The sequence below is a fragment of the Hoplias malabaricus genome, chromosome 7, assembly GCF_029633855.1.
Source record: "Hoplias malabaricus isolate fHopMal1 chromosome 7, fHopMal1.hap1, whole genome shotgun sequence".
NCBI classification, from domain to species: domain Eukaryota; kingdom Metazoa; phylum Chordata; class Actinopteri; order Characiformes; family Erythrinidae; genus Hoplias; species Hoplias malabaricus.
The window spans coordinates 31,968,567-31,988,706 of record NC_089806.1 but is presented as its reverse complement, the minus strand read 5'-3'; the positions used below and the strand labels follow the sequence as shown (position 1 = coordinate 31,988,706).

The 20,140-nt window shown below is 36.0% G+C and overlaps 1 protein-coding gene across 1 annotated transcript in view; it reads left to right on the top strand.

The window, feature by feature from the left end:
• Window positions 1–20,140, top strand: part of adgrg6 (adhesion G protein-coupled receptor G6) — a 79,627-nt gene that overhangs the window by 38,234 nt on the left and 21,253 nt on the right. Inside the window, exons 9-16 of the mRNA XM_066676832.1 lie at window positions 1,427–1,495; window positions 4,062–4,108; window positions 4,471–4,527; window positions 12,529–12,586; window positions 18,514–18,581; window positions 19,332–19,384; window positions 19,718–19,759; window positions 19,900–20,036. Of these exons, the coding sequence (XP_066532929.1) occupies window positions 1,427–1,495; window positions 4,062–4,108; window positions 4,471–4,527; window positions 12,529–12,586; window positions 18,514–18,581; window positions 19,332–19,384; window positions 19,718–19,759; window positions 19,900–20,036 (531 nt within the window). The remainder of the gene's footprint in view (window positions 1–1,426; window positions 1,496–4,061; window positions 4,109–4,470; window positions 4,528–12,528; window positions 12,587–18,513; window positions 18,582–19,331; window positions 19,385–19,717; window positions 19,760–19,899; window positions 20,037–20,140) is intronic.

Sequence of the window (20,140 nt, the reverse complement as noted above, 5' to 3'; positions counted from 1 at the left end):
ATTTCTCACCCATAACTCATTAAACACATAAAGAAGTTTTGATAAAAATTCTACACTTCATGGAATAAGTAGTATAGAAAAATTGCAATATGAAGTGGAAACAATAAAATGACCAATGTAGTTCTGGGAAACACCATCCCATTTTACCTGAGGAATTAGGGGAAATAATTATTATCAGAGAGTCCCAGTAGTTTTAATCCCGTCTGAATAATCTATTTCTGCCATTAATCCGAAGTTCACGCACTCATTTCATAGAAGATTTCAGAGCATTTTACCTTATTTAATATGACCAGGAAAATAGCCCTAGGTTAAATCAGTCCCACATGAATGGAACTGTAGAAGAATATTCTGTCATATCCCATGGCAAAAAGTTTTCACTGGTTTTCTCAGGAATGGAGGCACTGGAGAAATCATTTAGGGATGTAATATTTGACATAAATCAGATGAGTCACTCAGGTGAACCTCAGGTGTTGAATGACACACTACACTCAAATCCATAAGACAATCAATCTAAAGGATCACTCAAACTGTGAAATTTCTGCCTGCTATAGGGAGGTTTTGTGTACTAGCAGCCTCCATACGTGTTATGAATTTGTGTTCTATTAAACTGTTTTTTGTTGTTGTTGTTGTTTTAAAAAAATAAAAATAAATAATAATAATAATAATAATAATAATAATAATAAAAGGTTGTTTAGGGCAGTCTATAAACTCCAGTAAGCACTGCTGTGCCTGATCCATGCTATGATGAAATATGTATGCAAGCATTCCACTATTATGTCAGTGTCACTGCAGTGCTTGCGGTGGCAAGGCGTGAATTGAGTAGCTACTCCCATCTCTGTTATTTCTTATCCAGTGTGAATCCATCATAAAAATGACTGAAGCCCTATGGTAAAGTGAAGTTACCCCAGCTTCTCACATAAAATATAAAGTCTAGATTGGGCTTTAGAGTATTGTTTGAACATCTCAGTGAATGAGTAAGTTTAAACCAGAATCCTTGAAATTTTGAGACAGTTTGAGAGAGTGAGAATGCAGTGAACAAGAATATTATACTCTGTTACAAAACAGTGGAATTCAAGGTAATTCATTTTTATATCCTGGTTTAATCATGTTTGAGGCCTAGTGTAATCAGATTTTTAACATCTATAATTAATTTGCATACTTCAAGCAGCTGGAGGTGAAAATAGCACACTCCTCTAGGTTTTTTCCTTGTCAGAGAGGTGGCTGATTATATTGATAGACAACATGATTATTGTTTATTGTCTGGTTGAGGTATCCTTCTCCTTTTCATGAATGTGCTCCTATTGCCCTGCTCATGAATCATGAGGCGCAGGACTGTTGAGTTGCTCTATGGCCTGTTCTTGCATTTTCGGTTCCACCCTAACCTCAATTTAATGCCATTGTAACCTTTCTCCATTCCTGCCACCAGTGCCTTTAATTACTACCGCACCATCCACTGTCACCACTAACACGATTCCTACTAATGCCACCACCAACGGTAAGCAGCCGCCAGTGCCTTCTTTTTTGTGCCTGTTTTTGTAGCTTGTCATTGTTGACCTTCTGGCTGAAACAGTGTCATATTATGTCGGTGTTAGCCCACTTGTGTATATTGCAGCAATAATAAGTTCATGTGAAATGACAAGAGTGACATTTTTAAGACTTCACATTTCAAATTACATTCCAACATTCCAGTGGATTTTTATTTTAATAAATTTGTGACAATAAAATTGCAGCATTATTTAAACACTAGACTTCTAAAGTGTTCTAGTGTTCTAAAATTCTGTATTTAAACCTTCAGGTCAATTTATACAAGATCTTAGATATATATATAGACACATTTTTGTAATTTATAACCATATTTCAATATTCAAACATACTCAAACATTTGTTGTTTTATTGGGGATAGTATTGTATCCAAATGTATGTGCGAGTTTTGGTTTAGACGATTTAAAGATTTGGATGCTGATTGTGAATGTAGTGTATTAATATCTGATTTTTATGTTTTTTATTATTATTGAAATTTTTTAGTAACACACAACATTTACCATAAAATGACAAACAAGCAGGAGAAATATTGAACGAATTTGGAATTAAAATTTATCTTGTACAAAAATGCTTTAAAACTTGTATGTACACCAAATAAAAATTAATTCACATAAACTAAACCTGCTGAAAGGTTTACTATATATATAAAGTTAAACATCCATCCATCCATCCATTATCTGTAACCGCTTATCCAATTTTAGGGTCGCGGGGGGCCAGAGCCTACCTGGAATCATTGGGCGCAAGGCGGGAATACACCCTGGAGGGGACGCCAGTCCTTCACAGGGCAACACAGACACACACACATTCACTCACACCTACGGACACTTTCGAGTCTAAAGTTAAACATGCAAAAGAAAAAAGAATTGTCACTGTCCAGTGAAAAATATTTATTTTCCAAAATTTTTACTTTCAGTGCAAGTTTATGTTAAAAAAAAATTTATTATAAGTAATATTGGAGCATTACTATTGTATGGAGTCAAAATTATTTTGAGTTTGTAAAACAATACTCAAAATTGTAACAGAATAACTAACTGCATTTGAGCAACTACATACACGTAATTTTAAAATCCACAAATGTATTGGAATGCACAAATTTGAATGCATGGAACGCACAAAAAAACAACAGCAACAATAATAAAAATTTTAATTCACAAATGAGGAAAAAATATTTGAAAAGTATAGAAATAATTATTAAATGTGTAAAAAAGATTTGCATTTGTAAATCAAATGTCGTGAATGTGTGAATCAGTACCTCTCAAATGGCTTAAAATGTGCAAGAGCAAACATTTCTGGGGCTCCAAATGTGACACTGGGAGTTTTAGAATTTAATGGAAAAAGTCCATACATTCACCTTCTCTGATGCTTGTGTGAATATCTTTTTGCAATTGCTGTTTTGACGGCCAATTGCTGGACCAATAGGAAAGCTTTAGCTGGACCAATCAGATCGCGAGGTTTGTTTAACCAATCAGAACACTGATTTGTTGCTATCACCCACTGCGCTTTTCCACCAAAAGAACTCTGGTTCTTGAATCGGTTCCAGTCCTGATTCTTGAAAACTTAGTTCTTTCCAGTGGACATTAGTGGCATTGCATCTAGCAGCACCAGTATTCCTGGTTCCCCTCTAGACGTGTAGAAAAGCGATGGTTCACTCAAAAGAACCAAGGTTTCAAGAATCAGGAACGGAACCGGTTCAAAAACCAGAGTTCATCTGCTGGAAAACCGCTATGGTTGACAGCAACAAATCAGTGTTCTGATTGGTTAAACAAACCTCTCAATCTTTTCCTATTGGTCCATCAATTGGCTGTCAAAACAGGCCCTTAAATCCGCATCTGCAAAAAGAGATTCGCACACGAAACAGAGAAGGTGAATGTATGGATTTTTTCCACCACAAAAACTCCCACTGTCACATTTGGAACTTCAGAAATGTTTGCTCCTGCACATTTTAAGCCATTTGAGAAAAGCAAATCATTTTACACATTTAAACATTATTTCTATACACATTTCTGAATTTAAATTATTATTATTGTTGTTGTTGTTGTTTTAAATTGTACATTCCATACATTTGTGGATTTGAATTTTATGTGTATGTAGTTGCTCAAACGCAGTTACAAATTCTGTTACATTTGTGAGTGTTGTTTTAGAAGCTCAAAATGTTTTTGACCCTTTTTTGACGCCGTACTATTGATTCATTCATCATGACATTTTCACATAATATAAAGGACAACTGTTCTGTTCAAATGATGCACTAAAAATAGAGAAACGTGTTATTAAATGGACAACAACGATATATTGAAACATTTTCAAACAAATGGAATAAAAAAGAAAAAAAATATTAATTAATAAAAAAAAAAAAAGCAATAGTAAAACTTATAAATGAATATGTTTAACTGATAACATTTAAAAATTGAAATGTTGTTACCTACGTATTTGGTACATTAAAGATAATCAATCAACGTGTCACAAGGTTTGATGTGGATGCATGTGCTCAGTACTCATTAATTTTCTATTTTCTTCATCAGCCCTTTCTGCTTCTGTTTCACACACAACCAATCCTAGCATTTCCTTAACCCCAACCACCGGTAAGCAGAGGATCTAAGGTTTTTCACCTTATACCTTTTCTAACAGTATGTCATTATCCTAACCTGAGCTCTAACTATTGAAACAATGACTTTGTGCCATTGCTAGTTCACACTACACCATTCTCCTCTACAACTACTTCAACTACAGCTGCCACCAGCAAAACTACTGGTAAGGCTTCTGTGACAGAAGATTTCACCTATGTTAGCAGCTATTTGTGATTCTCTCATTTTATGAACATGGTCACATTTGCTTTGTAGCCTCCTGTGACTAGTGAAGTGTAATTTTTTTCCAATTCTGTGGTCTTTAGAACCAGAGCTGCTGACTTCTCCTAGTACTGCTGCTATCACTACTACTACTACTACTACTACTACTACCTCCATCACTGCTACTGCACCTACCACTACTGCTGCTACTACTACTATTACTACTGCACCTACCACTACTGCTTCTGCTGCTACTACTAGTACTACTCCCACTTCTGTTACAAATGCAACTACTACTATGTACACTACCACTACTGGTGCTACAACTACTGCTGAAACTGTCACTGCTGCTGCTGCTACTACTACTACTACTGATATTAACATTATTAGTGCTACTAGTACTGCTACTGCACTTACCACTACTGCTTCTGCTGCTACTACTAGTAATACTCCCAGTTCTGCTATAAATGCAACTACTACTATGTACACTACCACTACTGGTTCTACAACTACTACTGAAACTGTCACTGCTGCTGCTGCTACTACTACTACTGATATTAACATTATTAGTGCTACTAGTACTACTACTGCACTTACCACTACTGCTTCTGCTGCTACTACTAGTAATACTCCCAGTTCTGCTATAAATGCAACTACTACTATGTACACTACCACTACTGGTGCTACAACTACTACTGAAACTATCACTGCTGCTACTACTACTGACATTAACACTATTGGTGCTACTACTACTGAAACTACCACTGCTGCTGCTGCTACTACTACTACTACTACTGACCCTACCACTATTGGTGTTACTGCTCCTACTGAAACTACTGCTGCTGCTACTACTACTAACACTACCACTACTGGTGCTACTACTACTGCTTCTTCCACTTCTACTACAAACACCAATACTTCTACTAATAATACTGCCACTACGATTACTCCAACTAATTTAATGGCTACTACTGCTACTCCTACTACTACAACTACTCCACCTACTACTACTAACATATTGCTAACTGGTGAGCATTTTTTTTAACCTTGTATTTTATTCTACCTTCATCTACAGTGAACAATTACTGGATTAGGAACATCTATCTTGTATCTACACTCACATTATCAGCTCCACAGTTAAAATTAGTTCTACAATTACAGACCAATTAAACCTGTTTCCCTGCATACTTTCTTATTCACATTTCATTGGATCATTCTTAGTGCTGCTGTGACACTGACGTGGTGGTATGTTAGTGTTTTGTAGGGGTACAAATGTATCAGACACAGCAGTGCTGCTTGAGTTTATAAACACCCATCACTCTCTGATCTGTTAGACACATCTACCATGTTGGTCCATCTTCTAGATGTAAAGCCAGAGACAGTAGCTCATCTGTTGCTGCATAGTTTGTGTTGGTCCTCCTCTAGTACATCAGTGGACATAGGATGCCACCCATAGGATATTTTTGTTTGGTGGACTGTTCTTAATCCAGCAGTGACACTAACGAGTTAAAAACTCCAGCAGCCCTGCTGTGTCTGATCCGCACGCCGCCACCACCACATCACTGCAGCGCAGAGAATGATCCACCACCCAAATCATATCTGCTCTGAGGTGGTCCTGTGAGTGTTTCTTAACTGTTGAAGAACATAGCAATAGGAGGCTAATCATTTAAGTGCTCCTGTATGGTCAGTGGAGCTGATAAAACGGATAGTGAATGTATAAACAAGGTAGGTGTTCCTAATTCTGTAATTGATCAATGATACATAAGCACATTTCTTGAGACTTCTATAATGGTAATGTTTTTGTATTTATGTCTAATTTCAACTTCATGACTCAGCATACTATTATTATTACTTTTTTTTCCATAAGAGATGAGAAAACCAGATGAAAAGTTTGATCTTTTACCCATCACTAGCCAGTGCTGGCGTGTGTATGTAGACAGAACAGTATTAAGCAGTGATAGTGTTCACCTCCAAGCATGTTGGTTGTAGAGTAAGCTTGTATTAGCAGCAATTCGAGAATAATTATTGGCTTCACATGCATCAGAGGAACGTGAGCTAGTTTTCACCACCCCAGCTCCATAGCATCATGTGAATTGGGACTCCTAGCTAACGGGTGGGATTGGCATTAGCTAAATATGCTAATGTTTTGGCAACACTGATCAACTGACATGGTAAAAATGAGTATATATTCTGTACAGAAAATTCATTTCCACACATTTATTTGGTGAATTTAGCATAAACAAAGAGAAATATGAAGTGTTAAGTAAATAAGGCATGTCTTTTTCCCAATATGTTCAAATCAGTGTTCAGTCAATAGAAAGTGTTCACTAGAATTTACAGAACGGTACATGTTTAGATGTTTAAAATATTCATAAATACTCACTATCTAGTCTATATGGACAGGCTTAATTGGAAGGAGTACACTTATATTACACTTAATGTACTTATTGTGTCTGTTTCTTTTAGTAATTCTAGTACTAATAATATTTAAAATGATTACAAATTTTGATATACATAAAAAACTTATTTGTTTTTAAAGAGGCCATATTATACCTCTTTCCCACAAGTTTATGCAGTACTATAGGGTACTTACTAAAATGTCTGTGACATGCTTTGGTCAAAATATCATGAGGATAAAAAAAAAAAAACAGCACTGTTCTCCTCCTGTCTAAACAGCCCTGTTCGGAATGACCTGTTTCAATGCCTGTTCATTTAAATGTGAATTAGCCTCGGTTAACTCCCAGCAGTGAGGCAAGATGAACAGAAAATCTTGTTTTTAGTCATTTTGCATTATTTTTTTCTGTTCTTATGTTCACAATATTTAATCAGTACACACTTTTCACACATTAACTCCTGAGAAACTTTAGAGGATCAGCTCTAGAGATATCCCGGAGTGTTCCTTTCACACATTTTGCAGCGCATAATGGGAGATTTTCTGTGTCAGACGCATTCTCGCAGTGGGAATGCTCCGCGTGCAGAGCCATTCCCCTGCTCAGACTCATTCACCCAAATTGCTTTTACATAAATTGAACCTCAAATTGAACATAGACATTTTTGTTAAAAATATGAGCTCATAATTATGTTCTGTTAACTATTTGATGTTCAGTGAACCTAAACTTTTACTTGCCATCATTGTTGTAGTCTCTGTAAAACTTCTGCAACTGACTGTGACTGGCATAGCATAATTTTTCCCTCTCTGCTGTCTTTATAACTAGAACTTCTGTCTACTACCACTTCTACAACTAGCAATCTACTAACTGGTGAGCAGCTCTTTTAAATCCTATAAAATCCATGTCCATCTGGTATCTAAAACCATAACAAATTCATACTCAACATAACATATATTTCCTTCCTTCAGGATTGTTACAAATCTACATCTTTTTTTTTACTTTGTAGATTAGGAAGTATAAGTGCTGATTTCCCTATGCTCTTGCCTATTGATAGTCAATTTTCTAGGAAACAAGACTGAGGTATTATAGGGTAGTAGGTTGTTTTTATCTTAAGATTACAGCTCTAAAATAATTGTGATGCTTCACTGATCTGTAATAGCGAGATAGAACCTCTTTCATTGCTACTCTGGAGACTTCAATATGTAACTTCTGGAGGCAGTGTTTTGTGTTGGTTTTCAAAGAGAAACTAAAGAAACATACCTGCAAATAAATAGAAAGTTTTTTTTTTTCTGTAAAGAATTTACTTTGCATCAAACATGTAATTTGACTAGGATTATTTAGAGTTTGTATACATTTGAGTGCATAAGTTGGAATCCCAACATTGAGACAGTTCAGTCAATCACTATTTATCCTTAATTTCAATCTTAAAATTTAAAGCAAGTCAAAGAATTTAACTGAAATATATCAAGTCAGTGGTGTGAGCTTTAATAGACTATGCAAGACATAATGTTTGATGAGTGGCACCAGATCTGCTAGCTTAGGCTTGCAGTTTAAATTTGCTAGGTAGGTCTTCAGAAGCAGTATGAATCAGTAAGCATATACTGCTTGTTTCATACACTCTACTGTAGAGCAGTGATTAGGACAATAGCCCTCAGAAGACTCCAAAAATCTCAAAAAAAAAAAAAAAGACTTACATTTTAGGGAGCTGAAGAGCAATAGTACAAAGTATAAGTATCTTGTTGCTAGAACTGTGAAGACTTTAATCCAGAAGTGGATTAAATGTCGACTTTACTCAGACGTGGAGTGCCAAAAAAAAATAAATAAAAGGACTAGCAGGAAATTATTTGAATTTAAAACCCCAAAACACACAACAAACAATCCACATCTCCACAGTGAAGCACTGTGTACACAAGCCTGTATTATTCGGAAGAACCACAAATTTGCTTACTTCTAGACACATAGCAGCATGACTAGGGTATGTTAAAGAGTACATTATCAACCCAGATTAATTTTCAATAGGTCTGTCAATCGATTGCAAAAAAATAAAAATAAACAAACAAAAAACAAAAGGAATTAATCACACAATTGCTGAAATTAATTGCGATTAATTACACTATCCCTTCTCAAGACCGAAGCATTTAACAATGGACATTTAAATGTAAAATAAATAATCTGTGTAAGTAAGAACAACATAATGGGATTATATTTATTTTAGTAGGTTAGTAGGGTTGTCTATTGATTAAACAAAATATAATCACAACAATAAAGTTGAAATGCTAGTACTTGTATATGCAGTATATATATCAAATATATATCAAACAACTAATATGTCAGTAGGCTATGAAAAAAAAAGAGTTAATAGCGGAAGGAAGTTTTAGCCAAGGTTTAATGTATTCAAAAATACACCTCTGAGCTGGTCAATGGAGCGGTGAAAGAATTTTTTAAATTTAAGAGGTAGATATACAAGATGTTAGGCAGTACCTTATAAAATGTCAAGGGGCATGCAAACTGATATCAAACTGATATTGAAACTGATTTCATTATGTTTATGTAACTTAATTTTTTCCTAATTTTTTACTTTTGTTCATTAATGGACATCTGAACTTTCATGAATATTGATTCCTTTTTAATTTTTTGACACTTCTTTGGCGATTTCAAAGTAAAGGGATGAAACTTTTAAGTGTACAAAAAGATTAAAGCATTTTTGTGTCAGGTTTAAAAATGCATTCTCCCGTTCTTATGTCATTTTATAGAAACTGCTGCATGGTGCTAGGTCCATGTAACGTTTATCAGTTCAATTTCCTGATCGTTTGAGGCTAAATACAAATATAGGAAATTGGCTTCAAAACTTTTTTCAAATTTTTCTTTCCTGCTCCTCAAAATCAGAATTTCAGAAAAATGACTCCTTATTCATTTTCTTATTATCCCCTTTATTGCGTCTTTTAATGAAAGTTATAGTATTGTACCATCATAGTGGGAGAGACATGCTCTCTGAAAGTAAACCATAGACACAAATCACCAATTTTCCACTAAAAAGCAGATATAGTCTTCATATTTGTTAAGGGCCGACATTATACAGAGACACATTAAGCATCAGTGTCAGCATTTACTCAGCCAGTATGGTCCAACCATCTACACTTTCGTCGAAAACAGTCTCTGCGCACGTTAATAGCAGTGTTTCTTTTTTTTTTTAATTATTTATGTTTATTGTATTTATTTATTTATTTGTTTGTTTATTTTTTTATTTTATTATTATTTTTTTGTGAAATTCTGATTTTAAGGAGCAAAAAGAGAAAAATCTGAAAATTGAAATTACAAAGAAAACATGATCGTACATGGACCGTGTAAAAAAATGACAATTGTGATTTTATTAAAAAACAAACAAAAAATTAAGGATTATAATGCTATGTTCACAATCGCTAATGCTGAAATCATCTTTACATTGTCTCAATCAAAACTCAGATGTAATTTTGGATGCAATATTGTCCCTTAATTTTAAGTTTTTTTTTAAAATAAAATCTTTTGACATTCATTAATTCATTCATTATCTATAACCTCTTATGACAAAAGAGTGGGAGAACCACTTTAAAACCTATTTGCACTGCTCATAAATAAAAAATGCAAATGTTTGGAAATAATGCATGGATAGATTATTTACAAATAAAATTAGCTTCAAGTTAAGAAAATGTGCTAAAAATAAAAATAATTTAAAATTGAATCATAGTTGACTTATTAATTAATGACTCTACTGTACTCTTACTGATGGTATGACTGTACAGCTGTTCTGTTTAGATCATACAGCTTCAGAATAAAACAGAAAAAGGCTTCTCACACATTCAGTATAGATGTAATTTTACACACATTTGCATCCAATGTGTAATCTGCATGTTTAAAAGACACTATATTAATTCTAACTATACAGAAGTTGATATGCATGTGCTCAGTGCTTGTTCATGTTCTATTCTCTTCATCAGCTGTTTCTACTACTGTATTATACACAATCACTCCCACCATTTCTTTAACCACAACCACTGGTAAGGTGATGTTTTTAGGTTCTACCATTCTATAACCATTCTAACAAGAAGTAACTATCCTAACGTGTGCTCTAACCTACTCCATCTCTAGTCATGTCTACACCATCACCTACTCTTACAACTACTTCACCTACCACTTCCACAAGCACAAGCACTACTGGTAAGCTTTCTGTAACAGAAGATGTTCCAGGCAGCTGAAGTATTTAGTTTTTTATTTTTACTCCCCCTTTTTCTATTTTGAATTTTTTTTTTTACTCATCCCACTATTAAGACCAAGGCCTGTCCAGTGTGAAAAATTTTGGGCAAGTGTTGATTTTTAACATGGTTGATTAAAATTTAACAGTACAATACAATATTAAAATTTTAACAATACAAAGTAATAATACAAGCCAACTGGATTTTTTAAGAGTTCCCAGTTGGACTGGATACTGGGCTTCCCAGAATTGAGCAGATTTGGATTCCTGTTAATCTTATGTTTTGTTCCTAAAATTTGTTTTATGGCAAAATGCTTTCAGTGTTAGAATATTAGCATAATGTTTTTCCTTTCTTTTTTTCAATTTAACTAGCCTTTGTTGCTGTGATATACTTAAACAGAGGGTGCTGTGTAGTGTATTTCTTTTAAATGCCTCTATCATGAATAGGTTTCAAATTTCAATTATGTAATGTCCAAGAAAATCCATAATAGGCCTTTTATAACTATTCCGTTTTTTCCTGATCTCATTTATTTGACCTAATAGGAATTATTTAAGCTGAGTGCCATTATTTAAATAGTTGTTAGATTTTACACTCATATGTATGCTTCACTAGAAACACACTGTAAAATGGGTGCATTTTAATTAGCTGAATTATGACAAATGCTTTTAAATTAAAAAAAGCTCAAAGTACCTTTATTTGTGGCTAGGATTTTTTTAAAATGAAAAGAAAACAAGAAATGTACAAAAACAATTTCTAATCAAACTTGTGCTACAATAGATAATATTTAGAGGGTACAGTTGAGTGATGTTTGTTTAGTTGTTCTGTCTATTGTCAGTTAAACAAACAAAACAAAATCATTCATTGCCAAATGTGCCCAATTTTTTTTACAAAATAAAAGCCATGTGTTTACCGAGTGTTTTTTAATATAAAAATAATTGTGACAAGCTTATAAAGTCATAACTAATGCATTATAATATATAGTCTTCAATATAGGTCATTCAACCAGTGTATTGCTCTGCCTCAGTATATGATTGGTGAGGTTAAGTACAATTACAAACACAAGCAAGTTACTAACATCAGTAAAAACTTTTTTCATGCTTTTGGCATGTGTCATAACATTTCTTGAGCAGCTTATTGTGACTGGCTTAGTGTAACTTTTCCACATTTACTGTCTTCATATCTACTTATTAAAATAACTTCAACTAGCATCTGTACCAGATTTTTCCCCTCAAGATATTTACTTACAAGGGTTTTACCAGTCTATAAATTTCCTTTTTATTTCCTCCTTTTAATAAACCTTTGCCAGTTGTGAATTAAATTTAAATACCCAAGACTTTCAGGCTAATGTTTAAAAGACATTAGAATAACAGTAATCAAAACATTTTCTAAAGGAATGTTAGCCACCAAGTCTAAATCGGAAAACTTGAAGACATTTTCAAGAACAATATAGTTAATAATACTTAACATCAGTTCATATCTCACATTACATGTCTCCACTGTGAGTGTTGCTGTGTTCTGCGTTTTTCTATTTACCATCACATCGAGATCTTTTCACGTTTGCTGTCATTTTCTCTAGTCACTCAGTCCATCCCTTTATCTGCAGCTGCTGCTACTAACCCACTATCCAACAGAGCAACCAATGGTAAGCCAACTATATTTTCCCATGTCACTCCTGACATGCTTGTGCTACTTGTGCTACTACTGGGAAACGTACAGAGAATGGGTGGCTATGCTAAGCTAAGTTAAGCTAACCGGTGCTAAGCTTATGAAACTGGAATCTTTCAGCTGAATAAAGAATTATCTCTGTTATATTCAAAGCAATTTCTATTCATCTTTGATCTGCAATGATTAATGTATTAGTGCTGGATCAGGTGCTTTGGTGGAATAGGTAAATGGTTGAATAAAGCTTTGACACCATTGTCAGTAACTGGCTTCAAGATGTCAGAAACAGTTACAGATAAGCTAATAAAACTGCACAGTATAGATCTGGCCATACGTAGAGTTTTTTCTTTATCACCATTTCATCACACAAAAAAGATTTCAAGTGGATTGTAAGGTTGTTGTATTGTTCTAAATAACTAAACCTTGTTTCTAAACTCACTATCCCTTCTCTTGTTCCTTTTTACCCTGTTCTCCAATAGTCTGGACTTGCACAGCAACCCCACAAAGCAGGTATGTTTTAGGTGGTGGATAATTCTCAGCGAGGCAGTGACACTGACGAGGTGGTAGTGTGTTAGCGTGTGTTTTGCTACAAGTGGATGGGACACAGCAGTGCTGCTTGAGTTTTTAAACCCCTCTGCATCACTTCTTGACTGATAATAGTCCTAACTCACTACCATCGCTGCTGCACTGAGAATGATCCACCAACCAAATCATACCTGCTCTGTGGTGGTTCTGTGGGGTCCTGACCATTGAAGAGCAGGGCGAAAGTTGGTAAACAAAGCATGCAGTGCAACAGACAGACTACAGTGTGTAAATGTAGAATTAGACCCTATTTCTAGAAGTACCGCTGTATGGCCATAATGTTATGACTTATTAATGTATGTTTATTTTTGCATAATTTTGCTTCAGGAAATTTGTAGGATATCAGTCATAAATAAATGTAAAACAAAACAAAAAAACCATAAACATGGTTTTACATTAAAAGATCAGTTGTTTAACTGGAACTAGCAAGTAACAATACAAAATATTGAAAATATAATGAAAATGCATTTGAAATCACCTTAAATAAGGAATTAAAATTAAAAATAAATAAGTAAAAATATATAAAATATGAAAAATTTGACATTATCTTTGTATTTTTAAGATTTTGTTTTTGATCAAATATTAAATTTTTTACTTCTGTTCTTGTGTTTGGTTTGGATATTGATCCACTTCCTATTGTTTTCTTGCATTACACCAGAAACCTTTGGAATTTATTTGTTTAATAATTTTTGCATTTCATTTATCTGTAGCACAGTCTGTGAGTCATGGGTAGTTACACGTTCTGTTGTAGCACACTAAGATTTAATTATAATTTTAGAAAATGCAACATTAGCTACAATTTAGGGATCAATATATGCCTATAATCATTGATAAAATTTTCTGCAATTACGAAGATTAAAGGTTACTGAACCTGTACTGAACCATCATAGAATGTAATAGCAGCAAATGTTCTCTTAGTTTGGGCCCAGTTTCTGTATTACACACACATTGTATTGGCATCACTTATGTGTCTTTCTGTATTGGGTCAACTCATTTCATTCTATCATTAATAAATACTGATAGTACTTTTGTTACTGTCTTTTCTAGTATTATCCATTAATCATCTACTAACTTCAAGATTGCTGGAAATTGTTATAAACATTCTGCTGTCACAATTTTACTGTTATCATTCCATCACCCTTGGTACATTTATTGAATGTATCTTTAATGGTCAAACAAGCAGACAAACAAGGACTATCTACAAATATTGCAAACGCCAAATTCTATTTTTTTTTTTTTTTTTGAAGTTTAAAGATTTTTACTTTTCTTGAATGTTTAATTACATTTATGGTCATGTTTGTGTTGTCAAATGTGTATCAATATCAAGAAAGTTCAGTAATAGCCTGTTTTGGCCTTTCCGTTCCAACTGACCTCTCTTCTAACTGGCACAGAGAAAGAAAGAGCTGTGTATTTGTGGTCTTTGCTGCGGCTGCCCCTGCACTCAACAGCCATGTCCACTACTCCTCTCCCTTCTCGTCCGCCAGTAGTCCCAGCTGGCCGCAGCTCCAAAACTTCTCTTGGCTTCATCTCCACCCCTCTCATTTGGCCTATAAGAAAGAAACCAGAGACAGCCGTTACACGGGCCCAGAAACGCCCCGTGATACATCTGACTAAACCACCTCCCGTGCCAACACAAAGTATGACAAGCTTGACCCTTGAGTCAAAATTACTTGGAGCAATAACGAGTTCAGAAAAAACAACAAGGAGGTCAACATATTCCCAAGTGATGTGGTCACACAACCAGACAGATAACCTTGAGACATTCCAGGTGGCATCCCATGGGAACCGAAAGAATAAGCCTTTGAATAAGCCCCCATGGTTCCTGAGTGACGACAGCAAGAACAGCTCTGAGACCCTTGATTACACATCTGGATTTGGGCCAGATACATTTTTCTATGATATTGATTTTGATGATGAAGTTTTCAGCCTATTTGACTTTGATTCTACCTACTCTCTTGATGAAAGCCTGGCAACTGTCATTCCACTTAACCTTTCCTTGTTAAAAATGGAAAGTATGTCTACTACCAGCACCAGCGACTCCAGTGATTTGAGCAAAGCTGTAAGCAAGAAGGAACATCTGCACAATCATTCAGATTCTAGTTTGCCATGGACTGACTGGGCTCAGATGCCTGAGCCGGATGAGCCCTACAGTAGCTGGATGCATATTCCTCCATTAGTCATAGTTTCAGGTGGGACAAGTGAGCAGATGAGCTTACTGGGGCTGAGTAGACCTAATGGACAACCTGCACAGCCATTAACACTATCCCTGACACCTACCTATCAGGGGAATCCAAGATTGCTAACAACTTTGCAGCAGGACCTTTCAAGGGAAATGGCGTCAGAGTATTCTACTACAAAGATTGAGCAAAATAAAAAAAAATCCACCAAGTTGACATCTCCCGATCACCTTGCAAATCCCACTGTGGTTGCACACTTGCTGGAAGGTTACAGCAGGACCATGGCCAAAGAAACTCTTGACAATCTTATAGAGACAACTCCTGTATCTACCATTGCTGCTTCCATGCAGTACTACTCGAGCCTTTTCCCTTTTCAGACAGCTTTATTCAGAGAAATTCCAGCACTAAGTCATTCTCCTTCACAAAGCAGCTATCCCCACATAACAGAAGCACATCCTACTCCTTCACTCCCTCCCTCTTTCAGCACGGAAGCAGAGCTACTTATGGATTCAGCTCACAGCAGTGCCACTCTTATTGAGGTGCTGAGTTCATACACCAGCACAATGCTTGATGCAGAGGTTCAAAGTGACTACAAAATGATAGAGACCATCAGGCCCAGTCCATTGTCCTTGTCACTTGCCACGGATGTTTCCATGGTTCTGACACCTGACTCCACAGAAAGTGTCTCCACCTCAGGTGCTAAAGACAAATGGGATCTGGTTTTATCCCCATCAAAGAATCAATCTGTTCTCGTCAATCTGTTCTTGCCCCAAACATCACATATTAACAAATCAAGCTATTTGATTACTCCCAGCCTTTCATCAGTGCTCAACCAGTCCAATTTAGATTCGTCTGAAGAGCTTGTGCCATCACATGTAAATGGATTGCTAGAGAGCTCAAATGGGCAAAAGGACAATAATTCTTTCGAGGCCGATCAAAAGGGCCTGTCACGTACACCTCATAATTCTGTCAGCAGAAGTTCTGAGTTACCACATGCCACAGCAGACACCCTGACAGACGAAAGGGGCAACTCTCCATCCTCACTCCTTAATTTAAGCTCTCAAATGAGAGCTGAGATGAGAGATGAATTCCCCATGGTCAGCTTACCCTCTTCTAACACCGTGCCATTTCTGGCAGCCCAGTTGAACATCTCCAAATCCATAGTATGGGAAAGTGCCTTTGAGACAGGAGAGGAGGCAATTGATTTCTCTACTTATAGTGTTTCAATGACCTCATTACCATTACTGTCCCTCTCCTATTCAGGCATTCTAGACTCTCAGAGAGGGGCATCTGCGTCTCAACATACAAAGGAGAATCCATCTTACAATCATTCAGAGATACAGGGGCTTTCAAGCATAATACAGAATGAATCTGGGTTGCCTCCTGAGTTTCAGGAGGCCTTGGAGGGATCCACCACTCTTATTAGAGCACACACTCTCTCTAGCATACTTGGCAACACCTACACTTATTCAAGTATCCATGAACCCTGGAAGACTAGTACACCACAAATGCCAATTCATGAAATTACCCACACACCTGCTCGCATGGACACAGATTACCACACAGTCGGGCCAACAAGATGGTTACATCTCAATAGAACCTTTGTACCCTTTACATTAGATGCCAATATCAGTGCAATCATCCGTAATACGGAGCACAGTTATAGCAGCAAACTATCAAATCTGATGCATACATCTGAAACTTCTCCTGACAGATCAATGACCCACCATCCTAGTGTTGGAGAGAATTCAAAGATCTCCAGTCCACTACCCATTTTGACAGCAACTTCGACTCTAGATATACATATGCCAGATGCAGAATTTGAATCCCATGTCACTCAGTTAATCAATGGATTTCATCATGGTTCCACCTTGCCCAGCAAACAGTCATGGCCTTCAGGGTTAGGAGCAAGTACACAAACCTCTGCTACACCCTTTCACCCAGTGGATACCAACATTCCGAGCAACCTTCAGGATACTAAATATGCCCAGTTCTTTCCAACAGAGCAGCCATTTCGGTCCAAGTATGAATCAGCAAAGCCCTCCAGCAACAACCACAATGTGCTTGTTGTTCGCCCCGCCACCACAGATAGAGAAACGCATCCGTCTCCCCCGGCCATTGACGACCAGTCCTTTGTCCCCTCAAATGGCACGTTCTCTCTCAGCACCCCGCCTAAGGGAGCCATTGCAGGCTTTGACACTGTGCCCACTGGCGCCACCCATGGGACCACCACAGACTCCCCTGAACTTGCTCCATGCCCATGTAAAGCTCGCTTTCATATTACATGTCTGTGTGGACTTTCAACCGGGAACAGTATGTTTTCCAATAACAAAGTAGATTTTAGAGAGATATGTCTTCTTCTTAGTTATATCTTTCTTTGGTGTGCTAGCAATACCAGAATGATGGTTTACTAGGGGAAATATAATCAACCACTCTGGGAGATTTTAGGAGGATGTTGACTTGATTCTGAGTGATTTGGTTGGGGGGGGCAGAGATATTAATATTAGACTTTGCACAATCAATCAATGATATTTAGTACTCATACATGCTGGGTGTAGAATCTTCTAATGTTTGTAGTGGGTTTGTAATGATTTTTAAAAAATAATTTGCTTCCTTAGGAGACTATTTTAGTGAGATTATTCAAACTGCTTTAATTCTGCATCTGTAAATTGTTTGCAGATGTTCCCAAAGATTGATTGTTTGGGTGCCAATGTAAAATTACAGTTTGGCAGCTCAAAAGATCTCTCAGAGTATTACACTGAGATGAATACACTTTCTATTCTTTAGTCTCCTAAGAAGGTATTGGCACGGAGTAGTTGTTGCATTTTGCTGTAGTCCTCTACTAACAGTATAAGGTACAGGAGAGCCATCTTGTGATGGCTGTGGAGCATAGCAGTAGAGTGTGTTCTACGTTTTAGTAAATGGATTACATAACCATAAGCATATAAGCACTTCCTAAAACCAGAATTGAATCAATAATATCTGAAATAATAAATATTTGACTATACAGTCAAATTTCTATTACTTTTTTCTTAATATTTAAAACAATATTACACTACAGCTATGCTGCACAGATCAAAAGTGTTAGACTGAACTTTGTTTTCCCAGAGCAACAGCTAAACAAACTCTTACTCCTGTTAAATTGCAGAAAGTACCTTCTTCAAGATATCTCTTTCAGTACTGGGAAACATTGAAGATGAGACTATGGCTCAACAGGTATGATTGTATAGTAATGCACCAACATTCAATAAACTTGACACAAATAGAGACACACAGGAAAGCAAAATACTACTAATATATTAAGATGTGCTCAAAAGTTTACTGACCCAATATTTCTTCTGAAATGAATGGATTTGTTTCCACTTGTCACTTGTCTCCACCAACTGTGCAACAGTAAATTCTTTCATAGTGCTTTCCCACCAATAAAACTCTGGTTCTTCTTGGAAATATGGTGCTCTCCAGCGAACCGCACTTATATTATATATATATATATATATACCCACACTCACACAAACTGTAAATGTCACGTCCAACTCTACTGCTCAATATAGCTTTATTTGAGGCTCTGAGCTCTTTCTGAAGCTTCTGAATCTTGACAGACAACTTTGGTAATGTTAGCTCTTGTACAATAGGATGCTCATGTGCAACTGCTCCAGTTAATATTGTCTCATTATTACCTGTGTTTTTCTGAAGAGCTGACTGTGCATAAAATTAATTGAATGGATAAAGGTGTTTCCAGATATTTAATATATTATATATATTTTATATATAATGTAGGTTCTAGCAGATGCAATTGTTTATACTGTAGATCTTTTTAATGTTTACAGCTTTGTAGTTAAAAGGTTAAATTTGTAGCTACAAATTTGAATTTTGTCTAAAGGTCATAGTCATTAGTAGCTAGTCTTTTATATCCTCTAGCATTTGTTGTCTTTTATTAATGTATTTTTATTTAATTATTTTGTACAGCTCAACCAAACATTTCAAGACTGGAACTACACTGTTTATGTATATAATGTCAGGTAAGAAACATTTGCTAACCTGTCATTGTCATTTTTTATTGCCACCTCATATAAGATCATAATTTATTGATCTAAAATATATTTGACATACTGCACTTGATCATGTTAAGTATTGAGGTGCCCTTGAGCACGGCATGAACCCACATCTGCTCCCCGGGTGCCGGGGATGGCTGCCTGCCGCTCTGGGTGTGTGTTCATAGCCTCTAGTGCGCTAGTGCATGTGAGTGTTCACTGCCACCTACGAGTTAAATGCGGAAGACACATTTTGTTATACATTGTACAAAGACATATAATTGCACATTTCATTTCATTTTATTTATGTCTTTTTCCCAGCGTTCATCCTGGGACTGATGCCTCCAGTACAGCAAACGAAAGGTACATAATTATCATTATATAACTACTGAAGCCTGTATTACCTTGACATTTAAATACAATAAGAAATTTCTTCACGCTAAATTGATTGCAATATCATGGATAAAGGAATCTAAACATTTCTGGTGGTGTTGGATTTCCAGATACACTTGCAAGGCCCTGTTGATGTATAGAAATACTACAGGGAAAGATCTGATGAGCACCGAGATTGAGACCAAACTGAAGACCTCTTCTGCCTTTTCAAAAGAAACGTTGGATAGTGTCTCTGTAAATATCATTGGTATGAAACACTCAAAGTCTGAATATTTTTACGTTGCTATTCTTGCAGAACAGACCCCTTCATAAGGAATATATGTTTTTTTTTTATAATCAAGTTAAATCAGA